Raw genomic sequence first — 16421 nt, 5'->3', positions numbered from 1 at the left:
TTTGATATGTCATACCTTTAACCTTTCAATAAAACGCACCGCCCATGCGAGTTGACCCATAACATAAACACCAGCGCCTTTTTCTAAACATGCAAATCGGAGCTGAGGAATTCAGTGTATCGAAGGCCAAGCCTCCTCATGACTCTGAGATACACGGAGTACCGCGTTATAATTACTCTTATTTAGAGTTCGGGATAGTTTGCAAAGACGTCCTTACAGCATACACCCTGGAAGAAACGCAGCCAACCCAGTCAGCTGGACCTCATGGACTTCATGTGAGCATCGTTTCGGCAAGATGTGAGATGAACCAGGAGAAAGCAGCGACGGAGGCCAGCGACGCTATGTTGGTCCGCGGCTCTGTAAGTCTGCTACTGGGACGTGTTTTAGCGCTGTGGGCTAATGCTAATACTGTACGTGAGCAGCTATGAGTGAAATGACATCGATCATTGACATTGGACATCTGTTGTCGGATGTGCAATTTTATTACCGCCACATTGTATCACGTTTGTTCTCGGTTTGGAGAGATATACATGTAGTTGGGGGGGATGTAAACAGCTAGCGTGTTAGCCAACATCAACAACCAGATGCCGGTGGCTGAATGACAGTGAACATAACTCACAAGTACTCAATTTGAAACTACAAAACTACGCTTAATCTTCGATAAATAACATTGTATCGATTCAGAATGACGCGTTGAGATGCACTATAAACCTTTATGACATATTTGACGTGGTGTTATTGCTGTGGTAATTATTGCCTAGACTGATGTCGCGTGTAAACATTCATACATGAGTCGTAGGCCCTTGCATATAGACAAACCTGTACTGCAATTTGTGGACCTACATTCCAAGCAACTAATGGCTGGGTTAAATGTATAAAATGCTTGCGATGATCGATCAGCTGAATGGGCTCTTTTGGAGAATGGATGACTTTATTGTATCTATGATGCCACTTCATGTTATGCTCATCTCCTATCCTACCACAACAAAAGCTGTTACTTTTGAAGGGTGTTAATATGAGTGGATGAAGTGATACCCTGCCTTTACACACACACACACACACACACACACACACACACACACACACACACACACACACACACACACACACACACACACACACACACACACACACAGAGCCTTGAAAGATGTTATCATAATCACAGTCGTTGTATTAGCTTCATTTTTAATGTTATGTTTATCTCTGCTGGAATCATGACACTGAGGCTCCTTACAGAATAGCCGAGGGCGTGCTAGAGTCAGCCATGCTGTGGTGGTCATCTTTCTAGAGTTCTTTGCCTGGGGCCTGCTCACGACACCTATGCTGAAGGTGAGTAAAGTCTTCAGTTAAGTACACAGTGTGGAGGGACACTTTGCAGACTTTTGCCCTTCATAGTCCAGCTGTTCATCTTACATAATCGTGTCGAGAGGGCGTTTTTTTAACACCCGCCCCAACCCGACCCAAGACATTTTCCAAACCAGCAAAAAAATAAAAATAATAATAACAACAAATAAAATAAAAAGCCTGGGGCTGAGGCTTATGCCTAATTTAACACGTAACTAAATGAGAAGGATTTGCGCTAAATTCGCATTATTGTGAAACTTCAACGGCAGGTCTACATCAAACAACAACAACAACGACAGCTTTACGCAATTATTTATTGAAGAACTGTTAACAAATGCGTGGTTGCGGGTTTTTACTTTTTTGACCCGCCCCACCCGAACCCGCGATACTTAGAGAAAACTGCTACCCAACCCACCCGGCCCGCGGGTAATTGGGTAACCCGCGCATCACTGTGCGTCGTTTCCACTTTACGAGTTTCCAGTAACTTAAACGTTTTTGGTTCACCTCTTCATGCTAACTATTGACACATATAAACAGGATATCCATACAGGACGGAGCTACATTTTCACAAAAATGATCTAGATGAGAAAGTCTCAAGCCTATCCATGCTGTGTCTGACAAACAAGTATGCAATCGGCAGGTATGCGCAGTCACAAAAACTGGCCTCCGTGCGGACCAGCAAAGGCAAACATCCAGTGTACTCTGATACTACATGTTTTGAATCCTTTATGTAGGCACCCAGAGTCCCCCAGCTGTGTTATATTTGTGTATGTTATGGCTGGACTTGGGCTTTAATGTGGAAAAAATCAAACATGTCAACTAAGCACCGAATAGACTTGATTCTTCCTCTGTTAAAAAGGGATGCTCAACAGAGAAAATTTGTTTGATCCATGTTGGGTAAGAATCAAAAGGAAATCGTTATGGTGCACTTATATTATCAACCAATACTACTAGGTTACATAAATCCATAGCCTGCCTGCGATTTAAGCATCTCATGTCTTCTCCCTCAGGTGCTCCATGAAACTTTCCCTCAGCACACGTTCCTTATGAACGGTATGATCCAGGGAGTGAAGGTAATTTCTTCCCAGACCCTCTTGGCCGTCTGAACATTTGCCACACACTTCATCGCAGTCTTCCTGTCTCCTCTACGCTGTATCATTCATCACCATTTCAACACTCACTTCCCCCAACAACTTCTCCAAAATTGGTAGCAGTACAATTCTAAAAATTTTGGCTTGCATCAAGGTCTACTTTGGGGTGCTTACCTGTAATGAAGTATACAGAGGCCTGTTCTTAGTAAGAACGAATGAAGCAAGGATGCATCTTGCCTCTTACCCACTCAGTAACTCACTCAGAACAGAAGTGTAAGTGAACACTGGTTTCAGCTCAAAGTCGAACCCTATGAGATTAAAAACATTGAGTTTTGGGCTGAGAGTTCTAGGAAGGAGGGGGGACGATTTATCAACATGCTGACGACCCATAGACACTTTTGGATGAACCTTTTTAAAACTAGTGCCTTTAATGAGCGTTATAATGAGCGATGTTGTTAATGAAATACCCCACACACCTTGGCTTCTTTGACACTTTTTACAAGAGTGTCTTGAACGTCCATAGTGTCAAAGAAGCTTAACTCTCAGATTCAGCCATCAACACAAACCTCTGCTCAGACTGAGCTCCACAGATAAACGGGCCTAACTTTCACTTATAGCCAAACCTGTGCTAACCACAATTGTTGATGTATATTCCTAAACAGATTTAAAGATAATTCCTTTAATTCCAAACATCAGAGTGCCTCGAAAAGAAACTTGGACACATAAGCGATGTATCAGCACTAACTTGTCTTCTGTCATTGTTGCCTCAGGGTCTCCTGTCGTTCCTTTCCGCCCCTCTGATTGGTGCCATGTCAGACGTGTGGGGAAGGAAGTCCTTCCTCCTCTTGACAGTCTTCTTCACGTGTGCACCCATTCCCCTGATGAGGATCAGCCCATGGTGTGTGTGTGTGTGTGTGTGTGTGTGTGTGTGTGTGTGTGTGTGTGTGTGTGTGTGTGTGTGTGTGTGTGTGTGTGTGTGTGTGTGTGTGTGTGTGTGTGTGTGTGTGTGTGTGTGTGTGTGTGTGTGTGTGTGTGTGTGTGTGTGTGTTCTTGATTTCCACATAGCATCTGTTAGGCTGTGCATCAACTAGATCATATCTAGTGCAAACTAGATCATATAATAACTGAACCAAAGCTTTATTTTATGAAGAACTGAACTTTAGTTCAGTTATTTTAAGCCTTCCTCATAAGCATGGTGCTGTTATAGACGTGTCATTGGCATTAGTTTGGTTGATAATCTGCTACAGCTGGCTCACAATTACCAATATGTTGTCTACCTTTAGAAATAAGTCATGGTGAACTTTGAGAGAGCTGTTATTTTGTTTTGTTAACAAATTATTCAGTTGTGTATCACCAACTCCGGTGTGATCTTCTGAGTACTGAGAACATGATGAAGACCCACTGTATCTTCCCGAGGTTGGAGTTTGGTCTAGCATACCAAGTACATTCATGTACGCGGCCATCAGACACAGACTACACAAACTCCTAAGGAAGGGAGCGAGCCGCTGGGTAGAGTGTGTGGGCCCTCACATGATGCCCATGTGACTGGGGGAGCTGGAGGAGGAGAGTGAGAGCAAATGAATAAAGCGTCAAAAGTGGGATATTTATCATGACACAGGTCCCATTATGTTTGATGGTTCACATACGGTGACCACAGGAGTAAGTACATTATGGCGAAAGTGAACTAACCACGATGGATTGATCCATGAATTTGAACCTGGCTTTGCATCATAACTGATAATCTGTTGCAAGCGGAGGTCCACTAATGAACAGCAGCTCATACTGCCTCCGCTTGCTGAAACGAGCCTCTCCCCAGACACACTTCTCGTGACTCAAATCACTCGCCGTCAGAGGAGACTGAAAAGAAACCAATTAAGGTTCTTAATCCTGACTCCTATCTAGTAGGTGTTGTTGCGGTATCTGCACTAACCACTGGATAACTTTATTAAAGAGAACCACATATCATTCACCCAGATTCTGTTGATCTCTAGGGAGCGCTGAATGTGTTTGTCTCCCCTTACAGGTGGTACTTTGCACTGATCTCTGTGTCGGGCGTTTTCGCGGTGACCTTCTCTGTCATATTTGCCTACGTGGCTGACATCACCGATGAGCAGGAACGCAGCACTGCCTACGGACTGGTAACGATGGATGCACTATTTGCAATCTGTTCAGTTGCATATAATCTGTTGGAAAATGGACCATGGATTTACTCTCAGTACTTTTTCTTTTTATTCGGGTGTTCAATCTCGGGGGGGGGGCTGGGCGTGTTTCATTCTCTGGTCTGTAGCAGTACGGAGGTATTATCGTTGGGGGGAACACAGGGGTATCTGATCTGATGGCGCTTGTTATGGCCACTGTGCATGCCTACAGACTTTTTGTTTAATCTGAAGCAATATAATCATTTTAAATCAATGAAAGCTATATTGGGGACACTGGAGCAAGAACATTAATGCAGCGGGGGCTTATTTAGCGATAAATGACCAGCCGGCTGTACATTATCCCTTAGTTCTGATCCTCATCTTGATGATATTGTGATGTATCTTAGTGTGCCACGTTCTAAGTTCACCGTCCACTGTGTTCAATCTCTCGGTAGGTGTCCGCTACCTTTGCGGCCAGTCTGGTCATCAGCCCGGCTATTGGGGAGTACCTGTCCGCCCAGTACGGAGACAGTCTGGTGGTGCTGGTCGCCACTGTGATTGCGGTGGCGGACATTGCCTTTGTGTTCTTTGTGGTTCCGGAGTCGCTGCCAGACAAGATGAGGCTGAGCTCCTGGGGTTTCCCCATCTCCTGGGAGCAGGCGGACCCCTTTGCTGTGAGTCTGCTGGTCGTGGTTGCTCCTAGCTCGGGCTTTAATAATTCGTTTAAACTTTTAAACCTGTACACAATGTGTTTTTATTTTTGTTCGAAAAAATTGCTGGTAATGTTTGTTTTATTTGAGCAGGCAGTATGAAATGTCCAATCTAAATGAAAATCAGTGAAAAAAAAAAAAAGCCAGTTGAACAATGATCTGCATAAGGAAAGCCTTCATGATGCGATATAGAACAGAGTCAAATCGAATTTGAAGGCTATCCAAGTCAACAGACTGAACTACCTGGAGAGATCTCAGGCCAAAGAAAGTTAGTCACACATTAACCCCAAGAGGTGAGCTGTCATGACCCCTGGGTCGTAGGGCAAACACTAGGGTCAGAGGTACTTACTCCTACATCCCCCACACACACACACTCAAACATTACTCGCATCTGACTTGTACTGTGTGTGTGTCCCCAGTCTCTGCGCCGTGTGGGAAAGGATAGCACAGTGCTGCTGATCTGCGTGACGGTCTTCCTTTCCTACCTCCCTGAAGCGGGACAATACTCCAGCTTCTTCCTCTACTTAAAACAGGTAACAAGGCCCACGGACTCACCAGGCACAGCAGTACAACTTAAAACAGGTAACAAGGCCCAGATCCTCACCAGGCACATCAATACAACTTAAAACAGGTAACAAGGCCCATGCACTCACCAGGCAAATCAATACAACTTAAAACAGGTAACAAGGCCTATGCACTCACCAGGCCCATCAATAAAGGTTAGCCATTCAAAGTTGAAGGACGGGGAGTGCTGAATTGTTCAATCACTAGAAACTCACCGACCGAAAGTAAACCCTATTTGAATAAGTCCCTGCCCACAGTCAACATTTAAATGAATGCAAAATGCCTTCGGGTCACTTTTGGTCTGGACTTAGTTTTGTTGTAGAGGCTTTCACTATCTCCTCTCACTGCTTGTTGGGTGATTGACGTTAACTGTTAACCCGAAAAGGCCTTTAATGGATGACTCATGGAATGACATGCATGCAACCAAGAGAAGGCATTTTGTATATTTACTAGTGCTGTCAAGCGATTAAAATATTTAATCGCATTAATGCCATAGTTGACTCATGATTAATCGCAAATGTTTTTTCTATTCTAAATATCCCTTGATTTCTTTGTCCCATTAATTTTTCTCATTTTAATGCTTTTATCAACATGGAGAGGTGCATCGGCTTGCCTTGTGCAAATGTATTTTTATTGATAACAACATTGGCATATACTGATCAAAACAGGAAGATACAAAAATAAAGCCTATAGTGCAATTAAAAGATGAATATACAAACATACTGCCTTGAACAAAGCAGTCAGGCTACTGCTTCTTTGTTTTGAGCCAAAGAAAAAAAGAAAAAAAATCTGCCGTTAAAATTGCTTTGCGTTAACACCGTTAATAACGTGTTTAACTGACAGCAATAATATTTAAATAAGAGCCCGACCGATAAAATGATTTTTAAGGCCGATACCGCTACAAATATTTGGTGATTTAAAAATCCGATATATCGGCCGCTATATATTTAAAAAAGAAATTCCAGAAAACCATAACAAAACATAAACAGTTTTCCATAACATTGGTTATTTGTAGTTATTTATGAGTCCTCACTAAAATAATATGGTAATTCAGCTTAAAAATAAACTTTATTTCATTGTTTTATTGTCACAATAGAAAAGTACGGAACTCGTAAAGGGAATTGGGGTAATGTTTTTTATTTTTTTACGCTTCTCGTGGGCACCAGAAAGTATCTGGTGCTAACGAGAGAGTAGGCCTATCTCGTGTGCGTGTGTGTGTGTGTGCGTGTGTGCGTGTGTGTGTGTGTGTGAAAGCAGAGTTGGTTGGGCCGCATTAGCCATGTCAGCATCATGGACAGCATTGTAGCTCAGCTGACTTGGAATCTGACCTACCAGATCTATGGATCTACCATGCAACTGTTTGGGCTACAATTCCTTTAGAGATACTTTCTCGTGGCCAACCAACCAACGCGGCCCAACCTACTCTGCTTTCCAATATTTTGTTTATTTTCAATAGCCTAGGCCAGAGTCCTGCACGGGTCCATTGTTTGAGACCCGCCCGCGCCCAAACCGGCAAAGTTCAGCACCAGATCCGCCCCGTCACCCGTGATAATATCAAAATGAAATCCGGACCCTATAATATTTGGCCCGTTACCCGACTCGTGCCCGCGATAAATCACACACAAGCTAAAATCATTCAAATTTATGTGCTTTATTTTTAACTCGCACTATTGGACCACGTATTCCCTCTTGCGCTCCGCCTCCAAATATGAGCTGGTTTGCGTTACACCTTTCCTGCTGTCTACTCCCAGACCGTAGTCAAGGAGCACAGGGGAGATGTTCCCTGCAGGGGGGCAGCACCCTTCACTTTGACCGGCAGTGGGTCTGTATATAGGTCGGAATATGGTCGGAATGTAGCGGCCACCGATTCTTGGCGGGCTGGGTACTTTATTCTTCTATTATCACAACCGGACTCGTTATTTACTTCACTAAACTGACACGCACACCGCTTACCGCTCGCATACCACTAGCTCTCCTCACTCGCTGACGTCACTCACACTCACACAGTTCTGACAAATAAAATGTATAAAAATACAAACTTATGATATGAAACTCAAAGTCCTTTGAACAAAAACACAATACCCCCCCCCCCCCCCCCCAAAAAAAAAAGATAAAATATTCATTAATCGGCCATTATAAATGCCGATACCGATAGATAGATAAATGCCTAATATCGGCCCGCCGAAAAATCGGATTAAGAAATTGTATCTTTTGGTTATTCATAAGCCTGGGCAGACGTTTAGCATTTATCATAAATGCTTGTTTGTTCTAGGTGATCAAGTTCTCCCCAGCAGCCATTGCTGCTTACATCGCCATGGTGGGGATTCTGTCCATCATCGCCCAGGTAACAAATCCATCTAAAGCTCACTGTTGTGGGCACATGATATCCCTAAGATATTGCTAACAGTCTGATAGATTTCCTACTGTGTGTGTGTGTGTGTGTGTGTGTGTGTGTGTGTGTGTGTGTGTGTGTGTGTGTGTGTGTGTGTGTGTGTGTGTGTGTGTGTGTGTGTGTGTGTGTGTGTGTGTGTGTGTGTGTGTGTGTGTGTATAGACGGTGCTGCTCAGTGTCCTCATGAGAACGGTAGGGTATAAGAAGACGGTTCTACTGGGTCTGAGCTTCCAAGTGCTGCAGCTGCTGTGGTACGCCTTCGGATCCGAGCCCTGGTGAGTCCTGTGTGTGTTACACAGGTCCACACATGTCAGAATATCATCCCAATTACACATTTTAGCTGTGGAATACCTAAGGGGCTTTCACGCTATAGTTGGCCGCCCTGGGCTAACTCCTTACTCAGGAAAGTGTTCACACTAGGACTTTACTCTGGTGCTCGCGGGCCATGCTCGAGGACAGAGTTAGCACCAACCTTTCAGGCTAACTCAAGAAATCATTGGCCCTGGTCCCTGTTCCAGTAGAAACCTGTGTTGACACGGGTCGAGTAAACCCTCTGATTATTCTTATTATAATGGTGAAATAGCACCAGGATGGCCGCTTCGGAATTACAACATGTGAAACCCCCCAAACAGTACAATGAAAAGGTGAATTGCTCCTGATGTGTGTTACTCTTGTGTGTGTTGTTCAGGATGATGTGGGCGGCCGGCACCATAGCAGCGCTGTCCTCCATCACCTTCCCGGCAGTCTCTGCTCTGGTCTCACATAGTGCCTTGCCGGACCAGCAAGGTGAGCTACACTCCTGTCTGCCTGCCCCTCTGTATGGGCATACTGTATATACCCTATTAGGGGTGGGACAAAATATCGATACGGCGATATATACTGCGATATGAGAATCGATACACTGGCGCCAAATATACAGTCCCCTCTGAAAGTATTGGAACGGCAAGGCCAATTTCTTGGTTTCTGTTGTTCACTGGGTTTAAGATCGAAAGATGAGTATGAGACAAGAGTTTTTCAGCTTTTATTTGCTTGCATTTATATTCAGATGTATTGAACAACTTAAGATATATCACCGTTTGTATTAGACCACAGCATTTTTAGGTGAGTAAAAGTAAAGGAACAAAAAGTCTTAAGTAAATAACATTAATATTTGGTGGCATAACCCTTGCTTGCAATAACTGCCTAAAAATTGCGACCCATAGACATCACCAAACGATTGCATTCTTCTTGTTGGCCGTGTGCTTTGGCTCATTGTCCGGTTGCATGATAAACCTGAATTTCTGTCACTCTAAATACGTCATCTGGTATAATTGATACGATTGGCTATGAGCTACGTACAGACTCATATGATTGACGTTCGTAGTGCCCAATAAACGGCTCCGGGCAGTCGTAAACCACACCTCAAATACGAGAAAATTAATGTGTAGTTCCCAGACCTCATCTCAATGTAGATTGAGATGAGCCAGGCTAATCATCAGTTATATCGTCAATAAATATGAATGAGCCTGTTCCAGAAGCAGCCATGCACGCCCAAGCCATGAAATTTCCTCCTCCACGCCTCACTAGGCCTGTCACGATAACAATTTTTTCTTGGCGATTAATTGCCCCAGAAATTATTGCGATAAGCGATAATATTGCCGTATTTCAACTAATATAATGATAAAGTACACCCTTTCGAAGATCAATAAACTTTTTTATTTTTAAAGAACACTGGAACTGGACGTCTGGAAGACATTTAAAATATCCAGAATAAATTAACAAAACAACCAAAAACAATCTATTATTAACAAAAAATGCTCTTGAATAAAAACCAAACACTAGATAAAAAAGGATGTAAACACGATTGCTCTTCAAAAAAGAATGAACACGTGTAACTGTGTAATTCTGAATTGTACAGTTAATGGCTGAAACGATAGTTACATATTGTAACTCTAGATTCTATGAGTGGAATAATATAATACGCCCGAATGCATCTTTTATCACATTAGTGAATTATGGCACTAATGTGTCGCCATAGGATGGGTACTTTATTCTACCGGACTCGTTCGCTTCTTCACTAGACACACACGCTACCGCTCGCTCTCCTCGCTCGTCCACTCACTCACTGACGTCACTCACACACACACATACGCACACTGCCATTCTCGCGCACACACATAGGCCTACGCTACTCGTAACACTATGCCTCGTAATTGCGACGTTCATATTTTTCCCATCTACTGAAAGTAAGGCTATTAAACATGATGCATTCTCTACGGCCTGATTATGTCATTATTTAAGCTACATAGCCTAATAAGAAGCGCTAATATTGGGTTATGGAGGATATTTGACTAAACCAACCAAACTAGTTGAGGGTTTTTGCCTACCTGCAAGCATCCTTCCACTGCAATCTTTGGTTATTTATTTATTAATTTAGCTATACTTTAATAGTATTCTTTCTGTTCAAATCTGTTCAGTGTTCCAAATTATTTGTGATTAAATGTTACATTAAGTTAATTGTTATATTAGTGTTGTTTAAATAAAATGCATTTTAAATTAAAAAAAATCGTGGGATGTATCGAACCGTGGGTAAAAAAATCGTGATACAAACCGAATCGTGAGTTGGTGTATCGTTACAGCCCTAGTGCTTAGAGTTGGGGTCAGTACTGATGTCACAGAGAGGGGGCGGTGTTGAGGTGTTCATCACAGGTAAGTAGCAACAGCTGAGTGGGCGGCTGGTCGCCTGGGCTGGGTTGCACCAACTGGGCGTAAGCCTGGTCTTAACTACGCCTGGTCGTAACTTGGCGTTCTAAGTCGAACCTAACCATTACGCCGGTTGCACCAACTGAATTTGCGTTCTTTTCACTAAGACCTGGCGTAAATCCTACGCCTGGTCAGGGGTAGGCGTAGAGTTGAAATTCCAGGCTGTTTCTATAGCAATTACATCCAATACAATGCAGCGCTACCACCATCCTTGCAACTGCTCATTGCGCTTCGCTTCTATGCAAACAGGGCATTTCAAAACATAGCCGGCGATATGATCAGTGTTCACTAGGGATGAGTCTGTCGAGACCGATTCGTTACAACGAACGAATCCCGAACGTGAACGACAAGAACTGGTTCCCCAAAACAAGAATAACTGGTTCTTCGATTCTTTTTTTTTAACATAAACCAAAAATATGGTCACGTAAATAAAATATACAAACGAACAGAGCTTCGTCTCCCCACAACTTATATTCATTGAGTCTACAACGTTCTCAAAGATTCAGCCAATGAGAGGTAGCAATGGTGTTGCAATGGCACCTGGGTAAACAAATGACAAGGCGGTACCGTCGAATATGCGTGCTTTCTCTGTCTGACGTATCTTGGGTCATACCATTCGACGTGGGGCCACTCATATCCCCCTACATTTTTTTGAAAATAGACTTGACCTCCATCTGTTTATTGGATAAACGCATTTCCCAATCCCAGGAGTCTTTGCTCCATTCTACGTCAATTTAAGAACAAACAAAGAAATTAAACTGCAGTTCGTATTTTTTATTTATGACCATGAAAGTTCTGTAATGCCTGAACAATGAAGAATTAAATGTAAAGTAAAATAAAATTATAAATGTAAAACCATGAATGAAATATAGAGAGTAAGCAAGTGTTATAAATATTGGTGGGACGTTCGGTTATACTATATAGTATATCTTCTCGATTTTCACGGGGGTTAGAGCCTAGAAGTGGATTAAATTATGCTCACGGCCGTCTCGCGGGGGGGGGGGGGCAGACACCAAATCACGTAATCTGACGTAACGAACGAATCAAAACGAACGAATCAAATAAACGAATCGTTATAGTGAACTGAACTGAAAGAACTAGTTTCCGGAAAATAATCATTTTGCCCATCCCTAGTGTTCACAGATCGACCGCCTGTCGGGAAGATATCGCTGGCCGATTAGTCCGTTCTCAACTTATAATCAGATGTGAATGTTGTTTTAATTATGTTTATATGTTTTATATAGGCCGACATATTAAACAGATCTCTCTTACAGTCTCAAAACAACTCAATTTAGCTCCTTGTCATTTGATGATGTTCAATGCATTGCTTCTGTCAAAAAATACCATCCCCGTCTAAATGCCTGCTCGTTGTAAACCAGACATTACAAATACATATTTTAATGACATTCGTTTGCAGTGTTTTATTGTTAGGCATTAACACAATTGATGAATGACAATGAATGAACGAATTAATTATTTATTTCGGTGTCCAACAGCATGTCAAGTAAAATAGTAAATAGCTGTTGTCACGAGGTATCCTAGCAACGCGTTGATATGCGCATTCCATGGAACATTCACATGGCTAAGACCGGGCGTAGTTAAGACCAGGCGTAAGTCCCGTTGGTGCAACCGGCGTTAGTTCCATTCTAACGCCAGGTCTTAACTAAGACCTACTTAGCAGTTACGACCAGGCTTAGTTAAGACCAGTTGGTGCAACCGGCCCCTGCAGACTACGTGCCGGTGCGGCGGGCCGCGGGGCTGTTCACCTTCAGTGACTGTGAACCTGTGGTGAGTACCTCGCACCTAACCCCCTAGATAGGTTAGATCGCACTCACCCAGGGAAAGATTAGGAACGATACTCAAGTTAAACACACCACCTAAGGACAGACTTAGGTTACGGGCTGTCTACCCAGGTTAATAGCGAGCGCGGTAGCTCAGATCGTAACATGTCACTTGATGTTTTTGGTGTTTTCTTGACAGCCCTCACAATTTTTCTGTCATCAACTACTGTTTCCCTTGTCCGACCTGTTCGATGTCTGTTGCTCAGTACACCAGTAGCTTCTTTCTTTTTCAGGACATACAAATTGTTGTGGGTGCAATGCCTGATGCTTGTCAAATGGCTCTGATTGATTTTCATTCTTTTCTCAGCTTTAAAATGGCTTCATTTTCTCCAATAGACAGCTCTCTGGTCTTGTTGGTTTACACTCTTTAACAAGAAAGGGACTCCTTACAGGTTTAAACAAAGGCTAAAAACTTAGACAATTCATGCAGAGCTCTTTAATGTTTGATTAATCAACCTAAAAGACAACACCTTGGAAACAAGTAACACCTGTTAGTCACATGTTCCTTTACTTTTGCTAACCTAAAAATGCTGTGGTCTAATACAAACGGTGATATATCCTAAGTTGTTTAATACATTTGAAGGTAAATGCCAGCAAATAAAAGCTGAAATTCTGAACTCTTGTCTCATACTGATCTTTTGATCTTAAACCCAAATGTCTTTAGTGAACAACAAAAACAAAGAAATTGGCCTTGCCGTTCCAATACTTTTGGAGGGGACTTTATATATATTTATACAGAGTATAAGAGTTATACAGGAAATATCTCCCCAAATGTTGATAGTTTAATTAATGAAGTAAGGCGCTCTAAACAGAGTTCTCCTTGAGGTTGCGCTCAACACATGAATGAAGGAAACTTGAACTGCAGTTAATTAACCAAAGACGAGTAACTGAAAAACTCAGTTTGGACCGTGAACAAAGATCGAATTCAAGCACTTTACCTTTTCATAGTCATTTTTTGTTCATCGTTAGACATATACCGTGATGTATCCTTATAGGATTCTCTAACAATATATTTATTCATTGCAGAATTACTGTATTGCGATATTATGGGTATTGCGGGCCATGTATGGTTCGTGAGTTACCCCGTTATTCCCACCCCTAATGTGTAATGTGTATAGGAGTGGTCCAGGGCATGGTGACTGGGATCAGAGGCCTATGTAACGGCCTGGGTCCCGCTCTCTACGGCGTCATCTTCTTCATGTTCAACGTAGAACTTGATGAAATCACGCCGGTCACGGCAGAGAGCCACTCTCAGGTACACACACACACACACACACACACACACACACACACACACACACACACACACACACACACACACACACACACACACACACACACACACACACACACACACACACACACACACACACACACACACACACACACACACACACACACTGAATTGTATTTTAGATAGCCCAGGTGGTTCAGACATTCAACGCTCGGTTGCAAAGTTTCAACATTCGATGTCTTTTCCAAACTCTTATTTTGGCAGTCCGTGATCCCCGGCCCCCCCTTCCTGTTTGGAGCGTGTGCCGTGATTCTGGCCCTGGGCGTGGCCATCTTCATCCCCGATCACCACCGATCACCCGAGGATAAGGCCGGCAGCATCTCTACCACCCACTCCCAGAGCGCCAACCCCCTGGCCATTCCCACCAGCGACACGGAGGACCATGAGCCCCTCCTGCAGGACAGCAGCATGTGAACGGTGTCACGTAGCCTCTCCGATCACACCACCTGTCACGGCCGTGCGCTTTGCCCTGCCTTCTCTTCTCCCCGTCTCTCTCCATTGCCCCCCCCCCCTTTCAAGTAACCCTGCCTCAGTAAACATATGTTATCCAGAACTTTCTAAAGACTTATTTTTCTTTCGCGTGCAAAGCAGTTGTGAGTGACTTGTCCGACACAAGAGCATACATGCATGGATGTACGCATGCACACACACACCCACAGTGATCGCAGGAAGGCCCCGTTAGAGGAGGAGCCGGGACGTTTTTTTTAATTGCTTTGGTCTGACCGACGCCGAGAAGAGGACAGAGACACTTTGCCTCCTGGTATTATTTTTTAGAATCCTTTGGACTGTGAGTCTTTTCCCGGACTTCACCCAGGTGTTTCTAGAGGTTGTACCCCGGCTATGCCTCTGGGGAAGGGGGCAGAGCAGGCATGGCCGACGGGAACTCTTTCCTCAGGGACCACAGCTCTCACCAATGTCCTTCCCATGTGTGTGTGGTAATCTGGAACCATGTCTTTCATTATATTGCCATGGAGATGACCTCCACGTTATGTACGTTATCAGCTATTCTGGAATCGTCCGTTACTTCGGCAACCGTCACAGGGGTGAGTGTGAGGGTGCGTGTGAGTGTGTGTGTGAGAGATGAATCTCGTCAGTCCAGCAAGCCACCGTGAGGCATACTTTTTTAAAAAGTAATTTCCCACAAATTCCTTTTGTTTTAATGCTTCAAGCATGTTTTTCCCGACGCATACCGAGCAGATGTAAAATTGCTTCTTCGTGTTACCTGCCATATTGGGTAGGGTAAATGAAGCCCTTGTAATTTGAAAGTGAATGAAAGTTACTGACATTGTTTTTGCCAAGGTGTGTCTGTCAACCAGGCGACTAGGGAGTACAATTACTGTGCCATCTCGGGATGAGGATCTTTTAAAATGCCAACAAACCTGGAAAAGACATTCCAGATTCACCCACGCCCCCCGGGCATGTGACTGCTGGCCACTCGGTGCTAAGCCCTTCTCTAATCTAGACTAGTCTCAGTACTTAGCCCTGGTATAGCCTAGCTAGTCTCAGTACTTAGCCCTGGTATAGTCTGGCCTGGTCTCAGTGCTTAGCCCTGGTATAGTCTAGTCTAGTCTCAGTACTTAGCCCTGGTATAGTCTAGTCTGGCCTTGTCTGGGTTTAGCTTAAAGCCTAGCCCGGTTTAGCCACTATCCTCGCCATGGCTAAGCAATTTTAGTTATGTACTTCTAGTCCATCAAAAGTGAAAAGATATATTATTTATAAGCCTGATTTCCTCTGAAACTTGAAGAAATGTCAGTCATATCAAACGTTTCCTTCTTTAAACATGGCCAACATAAATAGTACTGCTACTCATTCCCCTCCGGTCCTAGACTTTTCAACTGCTTCCCTCCCACTAATTGGATATTGGTAGTATACATAGTCCTATATTATTAATATATTAACTTGATATGGGTTATATTCTAATTGGCTGTGGGTAACCCTTCTAGGCTGTGCATCTCTAGATCCTCTTGACATCCCGGCTGCATGTGTATAGTGTAGCTTCCCTCCTGTTTGTGTTAGCGGGACCGCCATAAAGTGGGTGTGTCGGGGCGAGTTGTGATCAGGGGAATGTGTACAGACATCCTTTCAATACATACTGTACAAATATCCATCTTATCAGGACTTGTTCTCACATAGTCAGGATCCACTTGCTATTGCAGTAAACCGGTCAGCTCAGCCTGCAAGCGTTGCCAATAACGACCTCAGAACGCCACGGTGAGGGGAGCTCGCCCTAAAGCAGTAATCCCTGTGGAAGTCGCCAGTATTTTAACACAGACGTCACCATCTTTTCAGCTCTGTAAATGATTGGT

The 16421-nt window shown here is 43.5% G+C and overlaps 1 protein-coding gene across 1 annotated transcript in view; it reads left to right on the top strand.

The window, feature by feature from the left end:
* Positions 1–75: 75 nt before the first annotated feature.
* Positions 76–16421, top strand: part of LOC130383725 (hippocampus abundant transcript 1 protein-like) — a 16948-nt gene continuing 602 nt past the window's right edge. The window contains exons 1-12 of the mRNA XM_056591475.1: positions 76–359; positions 1237–1329; positions 2355–2417; positions 3206–3333; positions 4459–4573; positions 5029–5247; positions 5703–5816; positions 8120–8191; positions 8401–8513; positions 8927–9024; positions 13940–14076; positions 14320–16421. The exon at positions 14320–16421 is cut by the window's right edge and continues 602 nt beyond it. Of these exons, the coding sequence (XP_056447450.1) occupies positions 90–359; positions 1237–1329; positions 2355–2417; positions 3206–3333; positions 4459–4573; positions 5029–5247; positions 5703–5816; positions 8120–8191; positions 8401–8513; positions 8927–9024; positions 13940–14076; positions 14320–14529 (1632 nt within the window). The 5' untranslated portion in view covers positions 76–89 and the 3' untranslated portion in view covers positions 14530–16421. The remainder of the gene's footprint in view (positions 360–1236; positions 1330–2354; positions 2418–3205; positions 3334–4458; positions 4574–5028; positions 5248–5702; positions 5817–8119; positions 8192–8400; positions 8514–8926; positions 9025–13939; positions 14077–14319) is intronic.

The sequence above is a fragment of the Gadus chalcogrammus genome, chromosome 6 (genome assembly GCF_026213295.1).
Source record: "Gadus chalcogrammus isolate NIFS_2021 chromosome 6, NIFS_Gcha_1.0, whole genome shotgun sequence".
NCBI classification, from domain to species: Eukaryota; Metazoa; Chordata; class Actinopteri; order Gadiformes; family Gadidae; genus Gadus; species Gadus chalcogrammus.
Note: the sequence above shows the minus strand (reverse complement) of the source record. Positions and strands in the feature narration are given on the sequence as shown.